The sequence below is a fragment of the Salvia miltiorrhiza genome, chromosome 1 (assembly GCF_028751815.1).
Source record: "Salvia miltiorrhiza cultivar Shanhuang (shh) chromosome 1, IMPLAD_Smil_shh, whole genome shotgun sequence".
In the NCBI taxonomy this organism is placed as follows: Eukaryota; Viridiplantae; Streptophyta; class Magnoliopsida; order Lamiales; family Lamiaceae; genus Salvia; species Salvia miltiorrhiza.
Window position 1 is genome coordinate 55035932 of NC_080387.1, and position 20141 is coordinate 55056072.

Sequence of the window (20141 nt, forward strand, 5' to 3'; positions counted from 1 at the left end):
GCGGAGATAGGCCAAGTTGGCTAGGCGGCGGAGTAGAGAGAATTCAAGGAGTCGATAGCAAGTAAGATTTTTTCGTGTCCCCTTGTAACCTAGTCAGTCTGTCTATATAAAGGGCAGCTAGCCGCTAGGGTTTTACAAGCTGACCTTATCCGTCCACGCTTTCCACTTCCAAGCTGTTGCGATTTGGACGGGATCATGAAGATTCATCCTTTGACTGTGTCAGCTTGGCTAAAGATATTTTTTAGAGTTGATGGCTAGGTCATGTGACTTCGTCAACAAGGTGGGCGGTAACCCTTGGGCCGGATGTGATACCTCCAGCCTGGTTATCGATTCAAGTTGAACTATAGCTTTTTAGGCTAGATGGACCAATATGTTTGACTGACTGGGCCTTTTAGGGTCGTGCCAGATTGGCGAGCTAACTTGTGGGTTTGGGCCAAGTGCGAATTATCCAACCGGACTATTGAGACAAGTTGGACTTGAAGTTTGTCGGGCTGGATTGACCGGGCTGTTTAGCTCATTGGTCCAGCTTGGAAGATTAATTGGACTTGAGCCAAACTGATGAATTTTGCCCACTACAGTTAGCCCCCCACTCTACAATTAGAATTTTCTAATTGGAGAGTTAATTGACTATAGTCATCCTGTATAGGTGGACTTTTTAATATATCGGGCCATCTCGGTTGTTGGAACCGATTGACTACATATAAAGCCGATCGCTTGCCAGCCTGAAAATCGTTATGTTGATGACGTGAATCTATTCGGGATTGCATGACATTCGATACAGACTGAATCTGTTTGCCAACATGGATTTTGGTGTTTTACCGGCTTGGAGTTAAGAAAAGGAATACAATATGTAGAGCTTGGGGTTTATTTACCCTTATTATTATTATTTGAAATTATAGACAGTTGGTGGTGTAAATCCTATTCTGTCCAAATTTTGCAGCTTGGAAATTTGAAATAGGTAAGTAGCTTTCGGATTGGAATTTTGAAATAGGCAAATTTTTAATTGCTCCAGCCTTTAATTGCTCCAGCCTGGCTGGTTTGTCAAAATACTCGGCTGCTTCCAGTTTGGAGTTTCGAACCTTAATTTTCAATAGTTAAGTATTTCTTGGCTTGAAATTTTAAAATAGGCAAATTTTTAATTGCTCCAGCCTGGCCGGTGTGTCGAAATACTAAGCTGCTTCCAGCTTGGAGTTTCGAACCTTTTCATGTTTTACTCCAACCTGGCTTATTTGTTGAAATATTTCACTGCTCCAACTTGTATGTAACATATTGAACCCAGTAATAGAATTGATTCTTCAAATTAACTCATTTCCAGCCTGGGATGAATCTTCTATTTATCCCAGCCTGATTCGAATTTTCTGGATGTTGGATTATTTTGTACTATTGATTTTCAATCTTGCCTAATCTCCAATCTGGTTCGACAATTGAAGAAGGAAAATAGAATTAATATTAAAGTATATCCAGCCTGATTTTTGACAAAACATAGGTATCCATCCAGCCTGGCTCATCTATCGGAATAGTGGAGTATTTCAGTCTGGTTCAATTTCTGAGAGTTAAAACTTGCAAGAGGCAAATTTTCTAAGTATTCCAGTCTGGCCCGTTTATCGAAATTGTGGAGTATTTCAGTCTGGCTTGATTTTCGAATTAATTCCTCCAGCCTGTCTGTAGTATGTTGATTCCAATTTTCAAATTGATTAAACTCCAGCCTGGGTCTAATTGTCGAAATAACTAAATGATCCAGCCTGTAATGCAACATATTAAGTCGAATTGCACTATCGATTCCTTAAATCAATTGCTTTCCAGCCTGGAAGTGAGTCGAGCTAGCTCGCGAGCTACTCGGGATCGGCTCGAAGATTACTCGAAATCGACTCGATGTTAGTCGAGTCGAGCTCGAGCTCGAGCTACTCGAGTTGGTACCGAGCCCGAGTTCGAGTTTCGTGATACTCGACTCGTTAGGCTCGCGAACCTAATCGAGCTCAAGTAATTAGTATATAATATATTATATATTAGCCCAAAATTAAATATATTTAAAACCTACAAAATGGCCCAAACGAGCTCGAGTTCACCGAGTTTGAACGAGCTCGAGCTCAACGAGCTTAAATGAGCTCGAGCTCGAGCTCAAACTCGAGCAAGACTCCACAATCGAGCTTAACCGAGTCGAGCTCGAGCTCACAAATATGACATCGAGTCGAGCTTGAGCTCAAAAAAATCAAGCTCGGCCGAGTCGAGCTCGAGCTCGAGCTTCATCAAAATAGTTGAGCTCGAGTCTGAGCATGGCAATACTCGACTCGACTCGGCTCATTTACACCCCTAAGCCTGGTCAAGAAATTGAAGAAAGGGGTGTTATTGGTTTCCCCGTCTGATCCAAATGAAGAAGAAAAGGGGAGTATCTTTCTCTCTCCCATCTCATTTTCTTTTTCTTGTTCCACTCTCTCGCCTCTTTCTTCCCGTCGGGCAGAAGCGGCTCAGACCGCCGAACGGCAGTTGGTGCCTAGGTTTTTTCAGGCGTGGCTTAGGCGCTGGGGTCGTTAGGCGAATGGTGGTCGGATGTTGCTTCGTCGGAGGAGGAGCCACCGCAGTGGGTTCCGGCTGAAGAGAGAGGTAGCGGTTCGGCCGTGCGCGTGTGCGAGGGAGAAGAGAAGATGAGAGGACGCAACGTCGATTTCAATTTGGGGATTTGGGTGACGCCGCCGTTCAATAGGCGACGGCGGTGACTGCGATTGAGAGAGAGATTTGTGTTTTTCGGGGCCGGATCTGTGATTTGTGTGAGGGAGAAGAGGAGATTGATAGAGGAAGATGGCTCTTGGCCGCCAGAGGACAGAGGGAGCAGCGTCGGTTCTTCTAGTTGTTGCCCTGAACGGACGGTGGCAGCCCGAGGCGAGATGCGCGGCGGCGACGTGGTGTCTCCGGCGACCGCTGCTGTTTTATGAGATGAGAGAGACGAGTTGGAGAAGTCGCATCTGGTAGCTTTCTGAGGTAAATCGTTCTATAATTCCTTTTCTCTTTTGGAGTTTTTGTAATTTGGGATAGATTTGAGTGGGGAGTTCTTGCAGCTTTGATTGTTGTTGTTGGTGGATGGAGAGGCGGCCGTTGATTTGTGAGATGAGGGGGACGAGTTGGGAAGTCCAATTCAGTGGCTTTTCGCCGGAAACTGGAAATAGGTGATTTGGAGGGTTACATTATACAGAGGGCAGTGCTGCCGCTTGAGAGGTGCTCGGTGGTTGGCTGGGCGGATTTGCGGCTGCCAGATTCTGAAGGCGGTGATGCCGTTTGTGTGTCTGTGTGTGCTGCGTCCCCAGCCAATAAGGGGAGGGGGAGAGTCGACTCCGGCGGCTTTTAGTCGGAAATTCAGCAGCAGCGGCGGCTAAGCACATTTTTACTGATTTTCGTTTTTCTTTAGTGTTTAGTCTTTTGGAAATTATGATGTCTGTAAAAAATTACATTGACAGTTGTGTAGCGGCTGAATTGGCTATGTTGAGAGTAGAGTTACAGGTATTTTCCCTTTTTGGTTGTAATACAGTACAGTATAGCAACGTAAAGCAATTCCAGTCTCTTCATCTGTTGAGAAGCGAAATTGTGCAGAAGTGTTATTATTCTGTGAATTATGCACAGCAAATGAATTTATCTCTTGGTCGTTTCGAGATGCCATGTTTTTCGAGGTCATGTTCGTATGTAGGGTAGGATTTTAAGATGGCGATATAGAATCTGTATTGAAAGATGGGAATATGATATACATATGAACTTGTGTTATTTGTGCTTGTGAAGATATTGATAAGAAAAGTTATTATTGCGTATCATATTTGTTGGTGTTTATAGGCAGTAATGCCTTTCTTCCATCTGATCTTGGGGGTAATGAACTTTGTCAGTAGTGCCAAGTATACTTATATGCAACTTGCTTGAAGAATTCTGCCCATCTGAGACTTTGTTGGAAATAATTTGTGAAAATTCACATAATTTGTAACATATGGTGTTCAATTGCTTGTCATTATTTTGGTGTTAAGCATTAATGCTTGTGCATGCTTTGCTGATATAGCTTGATGCTCGAGTGTTTGAGGAATAGCTCAATGGCTGCGTGTCGTTTATGATATGATGATGCTTAATTCTTATGTGTTTGTTTTGTTGCACTGTTTGTTACTTAGCAATTTATTCGTTTAGGAATTTCTGGACATGTCTGCATCTTTTGTGTTGAGTGGGTCGAGTAGTGAAAATTATAGATCGTCGGGTGATGACACAAGCTGTGTGAATACTATGAATGTCGTGACAAGAAATATGTCCCGGGCCGGGCGTGGTATGATTGTGTTTGTTGTAGAGTATGCAGAAAGCTGCATTCCTTAAGGAAAAAACTCTTGCGATAGTGGCGGAGCTTTGATGAGTTGAGGGCTGAACGAGCTAGTTGGCGAGACAAGATGGCAGCTGTCAAGAAGGCACGTGATGAGGCCAATAAGATTCTCAAGAAGTTGGAGTCTGCCAAGTTGGAAGATGCTCGTCGGTTGGAGCGAGCTGCAGCGGACTGCAAGGATCTCGAAGCTAAGGTTATTGTGTTGGAGCAACAAATTTTTTATACAAGCTGTGAGACGGAGGTTCGAGTTCGGGGTGAGATGGCCTTAGCGTATCTCGATAATCAGCCCCCCAAGACTTGGGATGTCCAACAGTACATCGATGAATTTAATTAGTGGAAGGCTGGCAAGGAGGGGTAGGAGGCGCAACTTGCTAGCAACTTTGTCGGGATGACAACTGGAGACGACCATCCTTAGACGGGGGAGTGACTCCTTGAGACGGGGAAAAGACAACTTGTTATTTTTCTTGTATTGCATTGTTTGAGACTTGACTATTTGGCCGCCCTCTCGTGTCGGCGTATGCGTGCTTTATATTCAGCTTGGACTTTAGACCATTGGGTCCTGTTTGAGCAACTTCTATCTTTTTATTTAAAAAACTCTTGGAGAGTTGAAACTGTCGACCATTTGTGATATTTGCCTTCTTCTATAAATCAATGTGGTTTGTTGAAATCTTGTATAACCATTTTACGTGTGAATCCGTTTAGAGCATACATGCGCCTTATTGAAATCATGGTTTCAATGTCATATGGATTGACGCAATGTAGCTTGTATATTTGAAAGAACACCAATATATCGAAGAGATGAATAGATGCAGCTTGTTATTCTCATCTTCATTTTGTTGCACCAGCCTGGACCGGATGTTGGAGAGTTTATTTGTTTTTTGGGCAAGGCCAGGCTGGATTTTGATTTTCTTTTGGCTATACAAGTTAGAATCGACTGACGTTGGCCAACTTGTGATTTTGACTTGGGCGAATTGTGTCCCATCTTGGTGTGTTAGCTGATTTAATGCTTTCATGCAGCATGCCGGCTTGGGATTATTTTTTGAAGCAAAATATGAAATCGTAAAGTTGTTGGCTCTAAATTGTCCAAGTCAAGTATTTGAAATTGAAGCAAGCTGGAATTCATTATATTTGGGTCGTACTGACTTCGACCAACTGTGGCTAGTACCATGTGGACATTTGAACAAGTGGCTAATTCTATCTTTAAAAAAGATAAATATTTACAAACTTTTTGACTATCTCGTTGATTGCTCCAAGCTGGGTGGTTCGTTCAACTGGATGACTAGAGACCAATGGTCTTAAATTTCATGTTGTGATGATGTTTCTTTCCTTAATGATACAGGCTGATCTTGTCCGTGTAGAGGAGTGATCATTGGCGACTTGTATCTCGCAAGGTGCTAACGTCGCGGGACAGGCTGAGACACGTCGATTTGAGGTTGGTGGTTGCACTCCGGAGAGTTTTCTACCTACATCTGGCAAGGATCAAACCAAATGTAGTGCTTGGGCCAGATTGTGCTCCGTAGAGTTGCCTACATACCCTTTGACGGGATCAAGAGTGATGTAGTTCCGTCTTGGTGGCGATCCGGGCGGCTTGGTCAGCCTGAGTAGCCACGTGGGGTGCATAAGGAGTTTCAGATTTGTCACAACCGTCAGACATGATTGATGCTCGTAGAGATCTAAGGAAAGTGCGTTGATTCGCTTGATTGCTAGGGCCCCACGGTGGGCGCCAAATTGTAGAGGCTAAAATCTACAATTGAAGTTGACGTCTGCACGTCCGGATAGATTGGGCACTAGCAACCTGTCAACACAAGAACACGTAAGAGCCCTAGGTTGAGCACCGGGTGGGGGTGTCGACCGTAGAGCCTCCGACGCTCAAGTCAGTAGCGGAATAGCAAAATAGGATGATAAGCAAATTGAAATAAGAGAGAAAGGCAGGCTGGAGTGTGCGGTTATTCCAGGCTGTAAGCGGCGTCGGAGGGTGGAAACTGTGACAGTGTGTTGTGATAATGGAATATGGGAGGCGGAGATAGGCCAAGTTGGCTAGGCGGCGGAGTAGAGAGAATTCAAGGAGTCGATAGCAAGTAAGATTTTTTCGTGTCCCCTTGTAACCTAGTCAGTCTGTCTATATAAAGGGCAGCCAGCCGCTAGGGTTTTACAAGCTGACCTTATCCGTCCACGCTTTCCACTTCCAAGCTGTTGCGATTTGGACGGGATCATGAAGATTCATCCTTTGACTGTGTCAGCTTGGCTAAAGATATTTTTTAGAGTTGATGGCTAGGTCATGTGACTTCGTCAACAAGGTGGGCGGTAACCCTTGGGCCGGATGTGATACCTCCAGCCTGGTTATCGATTCAAGTTGAACTATAGCTTTTTAGGCTAGATGGACCAATATGTTTGACTGACCGGGCCTTTTAGGGTCGTGCCAGATTGGCGAGCTAACTTGATGGGTTTGGGCCAAGTGCGAATTATCCAACCGGACTATTGAGACAAGTTGGACTTGAAGTTTGTCGGGCTGGATTGACTGGGCTGTTTAGCTCATTGGTCCAGCTTGGAAGATTAATTGGACTTGAGCCAAATTGACAAATTTTGCCCACTACAATATATATGCTATATTTTTCATGTAAATAAAATATTTGAATAAAAATATGATATTGATTTGTTTTTATCACACTGTGAAATAATTTAAATTTGTAATAAGTCAACATATCAAATACGTACTAATAATAACTCGATCACTAATTTTGTGGTCCTTTAATTAATTACTTGAGGATACAACTCAGGGGTGTACATGATTGATGTAAAGTGCATGTCAAAAATTTTAAAGGATAAGGTCTATGCATATTCACAAATTTATCGATCTCAATAGTTGCTGGGTTCATTTAACTTTCACGTGGCATGTATACATAGAAGCACTTATTTAATAATTGATAGATGTGATATATGTCTCTTGTATGATAAATGACTTTAAGAGCTAGCGTGGAAATTACTGTTACCACGTCATTGATTTTGTTTTATATATCACAATATTTTGAAACAAAAAGGATGTTTCTAGAGATAATAATAATAATAATAATAATAATAATAATAATAATAATAATAATAATAATAATAATAGTTACCGATTAGGTGATATTGATGTTGTTAACAAAAATAAATTAAGTCATCAGTCGATTTGATGGGTTAAATTAAAAGGCCTTTGATCACTTAATTATTGAACTCATGACTTTCAATTTCCAGCAACAATGGCATGAGACAATAATTTTAAAGATACAAAAAAAATATTCAGAATCATTACCTACCAATCATTTCTTGCATTGAACGTTTGAGTTATAAAAACAAGTCATGTTTTAAGTTTAATTAATTATCATAAAAGTGATATACTTATTTGATTTTCCCTTAAAAAGGAATGGGAAAAACTTGCAAATTAAGTTTGAGTCATGGCCAATGAGGCCTAGCTTCGGTGACAAAGTTGAGGCACCAAAAACTTTATTTTGTGAGAGGTCTTGAATTCAATTTCATCTGCGTACGAGTAATTTTTTCACCTTTATGTGGTGTAGTGGTCTCGTCTGCATGCGAGTAGTTTTTCCACATTTATGTGATGTAGTGATCTTGTCTGTGCGTGGCCATATGGGTAATTTATTTATTATATTTAGATACTTTTGTAATCCTAATAATTTCTTAAAAAAAGTTTGAGCCATGATACATTAACGAAGGTCATCCAAACTCAAAAGTCCACATATTGCCTCCTCGTTTATGATAATTAGTAGTAATTAAAGTAACATCTACATAACTAGAAAGAAAAAGAGAAAGGAAAGACAATAATTTTATCACATCCTCTTCTCATAAAATTAGTCATCTACATTATATTTCTTTTTGGGATGTTTTAAAATTTAGTTCATTTTTTAATTTGAATTGTGTCAACTTTCTTTTACTACAATAATCTTATTAATATTTGTAAAAATGATAAGTACAAAATAAAATAATTGTATACAAATTATATTTTTTAAAGAATATAAATATTTTTTAATATGTGTGAAAAAAATGGTCAAAGATGACTATTTTGATGAGTATGTATGGTGGTTTGTGCATGTTGTTTGACCCGAAATTGGATGAATGAATAAATGAGTGAAATGAAACAAAACAAACTCATTCTTTTTCAAGATTCGTCGAATAATTAATAATTATAATGAAATAGAAAATTGGACATCAACAGAAAAACCCAATCTTTACATGACACCAATGTACTTTTTGCTATTTTTTTATAGTTAGACATCACCTATCCACATGCTCCCTCTCTCTCTCTCTGTCACAGACACACACAGAAACAATAACATGAAAGTACATAAAATTTATATTTTTCAACTCTAATCCAAATTTTGATTAAGATAGTTTTTAGATTGGTGTAATCACTTTGTGCGAACATTTTTGGAGTGGTTAGAATCTAATCTACAAAAACAAAACTTATACTAGTATTATTTTATGTGGTGTCACTAAATGTACGTTTTATATTATTTTTCAAACTTATAGAACAATAAGAATGAAGATAATTGTTCCTTCAAAATGATATATAGTGGTTGAGTGGGTATTTTGGGCCAAATGCTCATGTTTAAATTCCTCTAAAATGTTTATAGGTTGGAGGTTGTCATATTTGATTTTTTCGATATGTATATCTCTATTTTAAATTTTTTTGAGGTAATATACTTAATTTATGAAATAAGGTAATATACTTAATTTAATTAGGTGCATTGTTTCTGTAAAATTTAAGTAGTTATGCAATTAGCCCAACAAAGTAGAAATACATCTGACTATAAGAGAATGTGATATTTAAGGAATAATTAATTATTTTAATGACGTGGAATCTACGTAATTTGTTAAAAAAAAAAATAAGTAAGTTATACTTCAACATGGCGCTACGATAAACCACATCAATATTTGGGGCTAAAAATGGATATAGGAGATTTTTGAAACAAAATTAATAGTTCATCATTTACATAAATATTTCTCATAATTAATTTAGGATGTTTTGAATAGAGCAGATATAGCTTAGAGTTTAAATATTTTTATGTGCAAACTATTTGTCTAGTGTATATAGGAGTTGGATATTACCAATTTCAAAATTTGGCGCGGTAATTATCAAATTATTAATTCGATTTAATTTTGCTATTAATTAGAATTCCGATCAAACTTATTAATCACAAGGCTAGCCGAATAAATAGCATCGTTTTCTATCAATTAATCACCACGCGAGAACGATTATTTCACATTAATTATTCGACTAGCCACGTTAACAATATGGTTTGCCAAAATTCTAATTGTTAGCATAATCAAAATTTTAATTAATTAGACAACGAAGTACGGATCAGTTAGTAAAACGATTTCCTGCAAGCATTAGTTGGAAGTCCTGATATGCATGGCCACTGGCTTCCTCGAAGCTAAATTTGTCATTCCAATCCCGATCATGGAGGCATCTATCATCACCAAGCCTATCAATGTCAAATGGAAATATTATAACTTATCTCATTTATTATTACGTGCAAGCTTTCGCTTGCTATGTATTGTCCCATTTATTCTATGGAGATTTCGAAACTGTCAACGTATAAATACTAGGAATTTGTTTCAGAATGATTGAGAGATGCCAGAAATGGGGAAGCTGTTAATTTCCATCATAATTCTCCTACTTTCCCCCATTTCTTGGAAATAAGTGAAATCGCATAAATCTTTTCGAATACGTCTAAACAATGAACCTCGTCTTTGTAAAGATAGAGGAATTTAAAAAATTCAACCTTACCGTTCTTTTTCCCCAATTAAAAAGAAAAAAGGAATAAAATAGCCGAATAGGAACAAGACCTAATAATAAAAATTTGGGATAATAAACCAAAAAGATTTGTTTGAGTGCATAAAGTCCAAAGCTTCGAAATAATGGTACATTTATACACTTAAATTGGATGGCTTATTAACATTTTGGTAAATCAATGTCGAAATTCCTACTACAAATTAATAAAGAATATACGCGCATAAAATTAAACTTCGCCACAAGAGCTATCAGCTTACTTTATTGTCCGACATCAATCATTAAACAGAAGGGCATAATTAATAGTATGTCTCAAGCTTTCTACCAACATATCAACTATTATAGTTATTCTTGTTGGAGAATTGTCTTAAATCGACCAGACCAAGAAAAAAATAAAATAAAAATGATTTCTTCCATTTTCAACTCTCTAAATATATATTTATATATAAATAATGAGTTACAAACTTACAACAAACAGTAAAATTATAGAAAATAATGTCTCAGATGACGGCTGCTCGTCTGGGCACAGCAGGCATCTGTTTTTGATTCCTTCTTGCTCTCCTCTGCATTAGCAAGCAAAGAAATCCTAACATTACAAACAACAGCAGAGAAATTTCCAGCTGCGTCGCAGGCAAAAAATCGACGACTTGAAGACTAGTCTTGCTGTCGAAGTAGCAACCCGCATCCTCCAAAACTCGACTGCTGCCGTTGAGCGTGCTACTCGTGTCTGGATCAAGAACAAAATCTACTGTCGCTGCTCCTTCACCAAGTATAACACAAGCCCTCTTCAATCTGTACCCGGGCATGCTTGCAATAACTACGAGTATACTCCAATATTAGATGCAATATTCAGAAATCACATTCACGAATCACGTCGTCTCAAAGTAGTTAAATCGGATGAAAAAACTGGCTCCGGAATTTTCTCAATGCTATCACTTCTCAGTGAAGTTCACAACTGATATATAGCAACAAAAGTTTTCCATGCTAAATGGGGATTTCAAGCCTTTCATAGCAGATGTTAAACATGAGGTAAACAAGCTAAATAAAAGCAGACCTAAACTTCGACATGTATTGGAATCAAAGCAGACAAAATTAAATCGAATCCAGCTCCAAACAGTGAAGAAATTAAAATAATTCATATAAGTTGTGTAGTGATATGAAAGGAAAAGCTAATATTTAACTCGGATACCTTCATATTTTTCTCCAGGAGCTAGCAATCGGTAGTATTCACCAAACTTTTTGCCAGCAGCAATCTGTGGTAATGGATCACAAAGCATTATTGCAAGAGCATAAGAATTAGAAACAACAAACAATGCACATATCATAAAATAGCATTCTCGGAAATCAGTAAGTATGAGTTTCTAACTGAAAACTGAAATTGGAAACAAAAACAAGAGAGAATAGGATCAGGTGCTCAATGGAGTATCTTTTACTACAGTTGAAAGAAATAAACACTAATTGGAGCCGCAATTTTATTTAATTGGTAGTTATTTGCTTTCCTTTTTTTCCGCTTCCATCATAATCAAGGAGATACCCCATTAGTCTGCAAGAGTGTATGGACATGTCATATTCAGTATCTAGGTGGCAATTTAATTGAACTAAACACAGAGTTATGCATTGTTAGGAATTTGATTTCATGTTAAATGTGGCATTTTCTCATTGGAGGGATGTCCACCAAGTGATGATGTAGCCGAAGTAGCATATAATAGAGATAATGTGAGCTTATACCGTGTAGTTTATTCCCCGGATAGCTATTGATGCAGGCAAAGGTTTTCCATCGGATGAAAAAACTCGTCCATGTATTCCTGTCTGTATAATTAAGATTATTAAATCAGTATTATAAGAAGAATCCACAAATAAATAATCAGGAAGAAGAAAAGTGTTGGGATATATAAAAAAGTTTAAGGCAGTTGACTGATTGTACCTTAATTACACTTCCAACAAGGTTTAGCATGCTCATTCTGTTATAATCCCATATAGTTGGAAGCTGCAGTAATAGACAAGGAACGAGATAGATAAGAAAATACTAAATTATATATATGATTATGTGAAGACAGCTGAGGTATAACCTCACTAGCATCAGGCCATTTATCATCACTAATCTCCAGAGTGAGTTCAAAGCATCCAGAATGAATATAATTCCAATCTTGCATGCCACCATAAATTGGATACCTGCAAAAGAATGCCGGACATGGGATATTAGCACTAAAAATTGCCTTGAGCGTACGACACCTTAAAGATCCTCACAGAGTATAAATTACATTGTCTATACTTTACTAGCATACCAAAAGGCACCATTTGTAATTCCATCGGGGAACTCCTTGCTCAGAGACATATTGTAGTGGGACCTACTGTATAAACTGGCCAAAAATCTGAAAGTCTTGTCATCTGGGCACCCAAAGTAATCTCTCCTGCAGATATCATTTCAAAATAGTTATGTTGAAAAGTATCTGAAAGAGATATTGAAATCTCTCAATCATGATAAGCTAACAAAAATGGAAACCGTCCATGAAGAGCTAGTAGCAAAGAGTGCAAGTAATAAGCAACAGAGGCAGCCTGTACAATTGATATTGGCCCGACCAGAAAATACACCAAGGTGATATAATAAGAGATTACTCAAATACACAGATGCAACATCTGAACCCTTGTTGAATGCGAATTCAAAAGGAATCAGTGGTACAAAACAAAACTCACTTTTTATCTTCAGTTCCATCCCATGGATAGTTTGCAACCAATGCTCCCTGTGAAAGACAAACTATTAGGTGCATGTACGTTATTTACTGAAAACATGGATATAATCATAATAGTCATATAAGCACCAGAAGGGTAATGTTTTTTCAACTTTTAAATCCACGCAACATTAAATTTGACATGATTCCTGGATTCCCAAATTTTCAAATGAGAGAGGAGAACATTACCCCATGCAGAGTGGCAGATGCTGTAAAGTGTATATCTTCCATCCAATTCAACATGGCTTTTGTTTCAGGTTGCCGCAAGTCCATATCATCATTCATAGGAAAGAACTATGTCAATCATGTCAGTCTATGCTCGTCATGATGAGTTCCAACAATTGAAAACACAACTAAGTAAGCCAAAGTAGCAGTGTTCCTCAGAAAAACATGAAAAAGGAAAACAATAACAAACTAGAAAGTGCTTGAAGGTACGTCTTGAAAGGTATATCTCATCCAACTCCATTGAACCAGTTTGAGAGCTGAGGAATATATTTCAAGAATAACATAATGCAGCAAAATACCTGGTCTGGAAAATCACGATTCAGATCAATGTGGTTTGCATTTCCGCGCCTCCTTAGAGCATAACCATCAGGGTTCATGGACGGAAGTATATGAAGGTGGACACCATCTACAATTGTGGTTGCCTGTCAATTGGACCAGACTAATATTAAACTTAGCAACAATTTTTTTACTTGCATGCCCAAGAATCATTGAAATCTTAATTCAACTAGGTAAAAGATTGACACTAGGAGAACGAGGTAAAGGAACAGCCGCTGCTACACATAAACTGTAAGTCTGTAAGCAAAGAGTAAACACCGGAAGCAATCTAGCGACCATGATTTCCACACAGAACGGAAACATTAGTTACTGTCTCCCCTATTTCATTGTGAAAAGTGTCAAGTGATGCAATATACAGAAATAACAGAGAAAGGTGAAAAGAAAGCATTACCAACGAGTCCTTCAAATAATTATCGCACAGCCAATTTGCTAGAAGCAACAGAAGTTCACGGCCTACAGGTTCATTACCGTGCACGTTTCCAACGAACTGCAATATGAGACAAATGTGTTTAGGGTCCATCATAATTTGCAGAAGTATTTCCTAAGCGGGATAGTTATTTGAACCACAAGTGAGATGGTGGCGAAATAGACTACCTTGAAAGATGGCTCAGCATCAATTTTCCCAGGCGAGTCAGAAATTTCCATAGCCAACTAAATTCAGAAAAAAGACAGTAAGTAAAGTATTCACATTTCACAACCTACAACTTTGCATAGAATGATAGAACAAACTGATAAATGCAGGTTTCTGGAAAAGCAGTAGTACCAAAGGAACTCCAAGTGCACTCTTGCCAATGCTGATTGTCAATTCCGTCAAGCCCACAAGAGAGAATCAGAGTACATCAGAGCCCTTGAAACAATATATTACAATGAAGTAATAACCTTATAGAGTGAGCTGAGGGCTACTTTTGGAACTTGGTTCATATATCACTTCTTCCAAAGTATAAGAAAATAGCTAGTTTTTCTTCCCCCTAACACAAGTTCTATTACTGACATCTGGAACTCCTCTCTTACCAATAGCTCCTCCGCATGAGGGCCACTTTAATCTGTGAATTTGCCAGAACAGTAATTGGGTACTCGATATACAAAATCGTAATACCAGTACATATTGCTAAGGTAAAACTTGTTCAAATTTCTATGAAAGCCTCTCAGGAAACCAACACAGCACTGGTTCCAATCTAGTAAGTAAAAAGTAACTAGACTAAAAATTTCATAATGACAAGTGTAACACTGAGAAGTATCTAAGTTTTTGGTTATGTCATCCATCCATTGTACAATAACATCATTTCCAAAACCCCAAACAAAAGAAAGAAAACGAAAAACTAACACACAACAATAACAAAATCCTGAGATTTCGTTACCTTTTCATAGCAAATAAAGATTTGTCACCAAAAATAGCATTAAGACACCCTTTTCTTATTTTCTTTTTCTTATTATTGTGGACTACAAAATGGATTCAAGAATGTCTAAAAATTTACCTGTAAATTCTGGAGATGTTAGGACAACGGCTGTTAACTTCCTGCATTGCCTTCTCAAGATCAGAATTACTCATGTAGCCTTGTGCTAACTTTTCACTGAAAAACACAACATCATCAAAACTTAACTCAAAGTTAGCGAATTAATCCTAGTCTAATGCGAATGAGTGTAAGCCCACACTGAGAGACACGAAAGCGCAGGTAACGCCAGTTGGCGAAGCTTAAAGCAGGCAGAAATAAGGAGGAGGCAAGCAAAATCCAGAGAACTTACAGCCTCGCATTGTAATCTTCCTCAGACATCTGAAAGTCGTTGTCTGAATACAACCGCCTCCCAGAATGCCCATAAATTTTGTCATCATAACCTGACAAAATATAAGAAATTAAAATTAAAATAAAATAAAAATCGAAAATTTCGTTAGTGAGGATTCAACGACTAAATATTCATTACTTTCCAAGGCTGGACGATGAGAAGGAAATTGATTCTAAAATTAATCGAAGATTAATTAATCAAAATTTAATCCACTGTACCCATCCCGAAAAAATAGATGGGGTAAATTTAGCCAAAATTGCTGAAACGTCCATTTCCAGATGCATCAATAGCTCCATGCCTAAAAATTGATTAATTGAAAATTCTAGCTCAGCTCAACAGAGCAATACCTGATTGATTGTAGCTCCGGATGGCGGCGCCTCTGCCAGAGGAGAAACGGAAAAGAGAGGAGAGGTTTAGACAGAGAAAGAGGAGAGAGAATATCATTTGGAGGTTTCTTTGTTCATGGAATTGCGATCAAATCTGCAAAAATATGAGAGATTAGAGGGGAAGACTGCCGATTGATTGTTGAAGGCGGAAGAAATGTGAGCTGCTGCGCCAGCGCTTGACATTTGACGATGTTGAAGGTCAACTTTTACTTTCTTAAATGCTAAAATTAAATTGATATTAATTTAATGCATCTTTTTCTGCAAATCCCTTTGCTTCGTCTTTCTTCTTCAACGCTGGAGATCCAGAAAGAAACGTTCAATGGCGATTGGAGAAGGTGGTCGTCCATCGAATTTTCAATATATTAAATTATAAAGAAAATTTGAAGTTAAGAGTGAATTCACCATTAATTTACTACAGCATACCATTAATTTGAAGTTTCTTAAAAAGTAAAAACATAGCATTGTGTCTAAAATTAGTGTAAATATATGCAATAATTATTTTTTTAGATTTAAAAATATACGTTCTCCGTGGAGTATATTGCTAAAAATGAATTAGACATATTTTTTAAAACGGATTGAAATAACAAAAATACAAATAAAATTTGATAGACGAAGAGAATAAATCATATCATAAATTTGAATACATATCGCATAGATTTTAATCATTAGCATAATAAATGACATTAGTTCGATTTTATTAAATAAACTTTTTTTTAAAGTTACAACTCATATACATACACGAATTATTGGGTGCTTCAGCTTTGTTAATTGGGATAAGTCTTAATTTTTCAATTATATTAACTTTATCTATGATTTTATACCTCATTTTCAATTTATTTATCTATTTTTTCTTTAAATTTATGGGGCTATACCTTGTTTTTTTTTTTTTTTTTTTTTTTAACTCGAGCTTATTATTCTTTCTTTAGATTTCGAGAGAATATGGTCATTAAGATCATTAGGAATTTAACTTGAGAGTTAGGGATACAATTTTGCATCAACTATTATTATTATTATTATTATTATTTTGACAGTATGAGAGCACGAGTTTATTAGGTATTTAATTCGAGATTATAAATTATAAAATAAAATAAATAAAAGTTGGAATCATATTTTATTACTCTCACCATCTCAACTTTTAATACTCATATTTTCATTTAAATAGTATACGCTTATTCGTGCGATGCACGACAGACATTGAAATTAAACGATAAATTTAAACAAATAAATTAATAATAATAATAATAATAATAATAATAATAATAATAATAATAATAAATACAAATATGTTTTAAGAATAAAATATAATAATTCACATCAATTACTCAATAAAATTCTGAATTTAAAAATGTAAATTTTCAATTTATACAAAGTGTAATGATATTATAGTTATTAAATTAATTTAAAAATTATCCGATAATAAAAATTTGTATTATGCATATTATATTATATATTATTATTAATCATAATAAATATTTTCATAACATAATAATTGTAAATCTAAAAAACTATAATGAGGAGACAGAAAATAACATATTTAAAAATTTTCATAACTATTCATTTTAAATTAATTTTTGATGATTTTTATACTATATTAAATTTAAGATACATATTATTGATTTTTTTTTCATGAATCAAATTTGATGTTTAGAAAATAATTAAATTATAAAAAATTAAAAAGAAAAAATGGTGGAAGAAGACAGAGAAAAAGAGAGGGAAAACATGGAGGGAAAAACTCTTATTTTATATATTATATAGATTTGTTTCATATTTTGGTATTCATTTTTATTTTTTTTTAATAAAAATAGGTGACTCTTACTTCACTTTAATTATTTTAACATTCGCATAAAAGGTGATACTTTTATTTCACTCACAAAATATTCAACAAAGCTTAGATGGAAAGAGTATTATTTTAGGTGGGGGACATTGTTATATCAGATACAGGGATATTATGATTAAAATAGCGTTATGAAAAAACTAGGAACCATTTTGTGTGATTAGTTCAGTTTTGTTGGATTTGCCGAGCCCAGTTAGCACATAATTTTAGCCCAATATTAGCCCATTAAAACTCAATTAGTAATTGCCCATCTCATTGTTATGCCTTCTTACCTGATGCACGAATCACGATATAATTTATTAATTTTAAAATTTTTAATTATATAAAAATATTAAAATGTTATTATTTATGAGTTAGATTAATTGATAATAAAAAAATTATGTTAATTTAAATATTAGTATTTGACTTAAAATAGTGTATAGTAATATTAGTATAATCTTAACGAGTATAATATTAAATTTTATGAATATTGTACAAGAATAATTAAATACATATAATTATAAAATTAAATTTATAGATTATAAAGCAAATGATTATAGTCAATCTCATTTCGAGAAGATAACATTAAACCATCAATATAACAAAATCAATAGCCGTCACTTAATATAACAATTTTGGACTCTTAAAATTTCAAAACCTATATTATTATTAAAATTTCATATTTAAATAGCCTAAAACTAATTTAAAAATCAGAAAAGATACGAATAATAAAAAAAAATATAAGAACGATTAGTATATAAATAAATAGACAATTCGTACACATAATTAAATAAATCTATATAATACTTAATATAGTTGTTTGAAATTTTAAGAGCCCAAAAACTATTAATTCTTATAATTTTTACATCGAATTAATGATTTTCTCGTAATCTTTAATTTAATATTTATATTGAATATTTTTTTTCATGAATCAAAGTTAATGATTTTTTGAAAAAGAATTAAATAGAAATGAAAAAATAAGAGAGAGGAAAATTTTGGTGGAAAAAATTAAGAGGAGAGATAAAATTTGTAGGTAAAAAAATGCATATCTTACATTTTTAAATTAATCATTGAGGACATTTAAAAAATAATTTTAGCGAACTTTTCAAATATAATTTCATTCCTAACAACCTATATTTGAACAATATTATAGTTATAAATGGATTTAATTAGTTAGATATTTAATTAAGTTCAGATATTTTACACACATCTTGATGTCGACGAATTTGGCCACAAACATTCAATTCTATTGTCATTCACATGATATGTCTACTTTTTAATTTTATTAAACACATGTTGATAGAAAAGTGAAGTGTGTTGTGGAGTAATAATCATTCAAAGGGGCAACAAAGCATCTCTGGTTTCGACCAAGTTGTGCTCGTTCAACTTAAATTGGAAACAAGTTCTCTCTAAATTTTACAAATAATATTACAATTTTATTATCATATTACATTCAGAAAGTAGGTAAATTTACTACTTATCAATTACTTATCTTTATAAATTATTTACATAAAAATCGAATAATTGATAAATTTTATATTGAAAACAAGATTAAATGTGAAGTTTGACATCATTTTCCTATACAATTCTAAAATATGATAGTCCTAGTTAGGTCCTTTTTTAAAAAAAGAAAGAAAAGAAAAGAAATAATATAAGTATAACTAAAATATCTTGAGATATTTAATAAAGTGTTGGGCTGCACCTGTGCTTGTCGGGTGGTCCTACACGAAGCAAGAGTACCTTAGCTGAGATCTAGGTTTTTCGCTACCAATTTTTGCTTATTTTAATTTAATTTTGTACTTAAAAAGAGTTTATCATTTTTTCTAAAGGAGAGTCCGTCACAAATTGATTATGAGTTGATTAATAGTTGACCAATTTTTTAGTACATGGAACATTTAATTTAATGAAATTAAATGGCATAAGATCGATCTACGTTCTGAGTAGATGATCGTAGTATATTTATTTACTCAAAATCAATTTTTGATTAGTGAAAAATAATTAATTAAAATTGGGTAGTTGAAATATAGAATTGTGAGAAAGTGATAAGCATTAAAGAGATATTAATGCTTATCCCACATTAATTTGTGAGGAATAATTAATTCAGTATATATGTTATTACATCAGTACATGTAATAAAACTGTGTGCACAGATGATGGGTTACAAAGCATGTGTGCACAAGTGATGAATTGCAAAGCACACGCGCATCGCCGCTGCATGCGCGGCCTTGATAGGTTGCGAAGCCCACACGTGCCACCGCCGCCTGCCCGGCCCTGACCGTGGCTCCCGACACTCGATCCTCGATCGTGAACTTGGATCTTGGCAATTGATTTTTGAGTTGGTCTTTAGGCCAGACCGACACGGGGACGAGGACGCGTTGGTCTTCCGTCATAAATTGTCTCACAACTTGAAACTCTCGTCGTTATGAGACAGAAGGAAATTACATGCTTGGATTCAAACAACATCTGATCTTTTTACGTTTCTCTATTTCCAACAATCCTTATACTACTTAGGCTTTTAAAACATGAAGTACATTTTAACTAATATAACTTTCAACAGTATAATAAAACGTTCTAATAGGCTAGGACATGATTTTTGAAGAATCGTGATAATAAGAAATGCTACTAGATATAATTATGACGTTCAAATAATTAATATTTAAGATTAAATATCTTATATTTGGAATTCGCCAATCACAATATCTTTAAAATTTACTTATCTTTTAGAAAAATGGACTCCTATATT

The 20141-nt window shown here is 35.4% G+C and overlaps 1 protein-coding gene across 1 annotated transcript; it reads right to left on the reverse strand.

Moving 5' to 3' along the window:
• Positions 1–10520: 10520 nt before the first annotated feature.
• On the reverse strand, positions 10521–16252 carry LOC130994912 (carboxypeptidase SOL1). The gene is made up of 15 exons (XM_057920051.1): positions 15547–16252; positions 15161–15251; positions 14893–14988; positions 14181–14211; positions 14012–14068; positions 13809–13904; positions 13381–13503; positions 13046–13150; positions 12822–12868; positions 12413–12538; positions 12197–12299; positions 12052–12114; positions 11856–11936; positions 11317–11380; positions 10521–10944 (listed from the first exon to the last, which is right to left on the reverse strand). The coding sequence occupies exons 1-15, from the start codon at positions 15641–15643 to the stop codon at positions 10628–10630; spliced, it is 1497 nt and encodes a 498-aa protein (XP_057776034.1). The 5' UTR covers positions 15644–16252; the 3' UTR covers positions 10521–10627.
• Between the last annotated feature and the right edge of the window lie 3889 nt (positions 16253–20141).

What these genes read in the sequence shown, in the direction of transcription:
- LOC130994912 (XM_057920051.1), bottom strand. Translation starts at nt 15,643, where the DNA reads ATGATATTCTCTCTCCTCTTTCTCTGTCTAAACCTCTCCTCTCTTTTC. An exon ending in ATCGTGATTTTCCAGACCAG is followed by an intron (nt 13,151 to 13,380) that starts GTATTTTGCTGC and finishes TGATTGACATAG; the next exon opens with TTCTTTCCTATGAATGATGA. An exon ending in TCCGGGGAATAAACTACACG is followed by an intron (nt 11,381 to 11,855) that starts GTATAAGCTCAC and finishes CCATTACCACAG; the next exon opens with ATTGCTGCTGGCAAAAAGTT.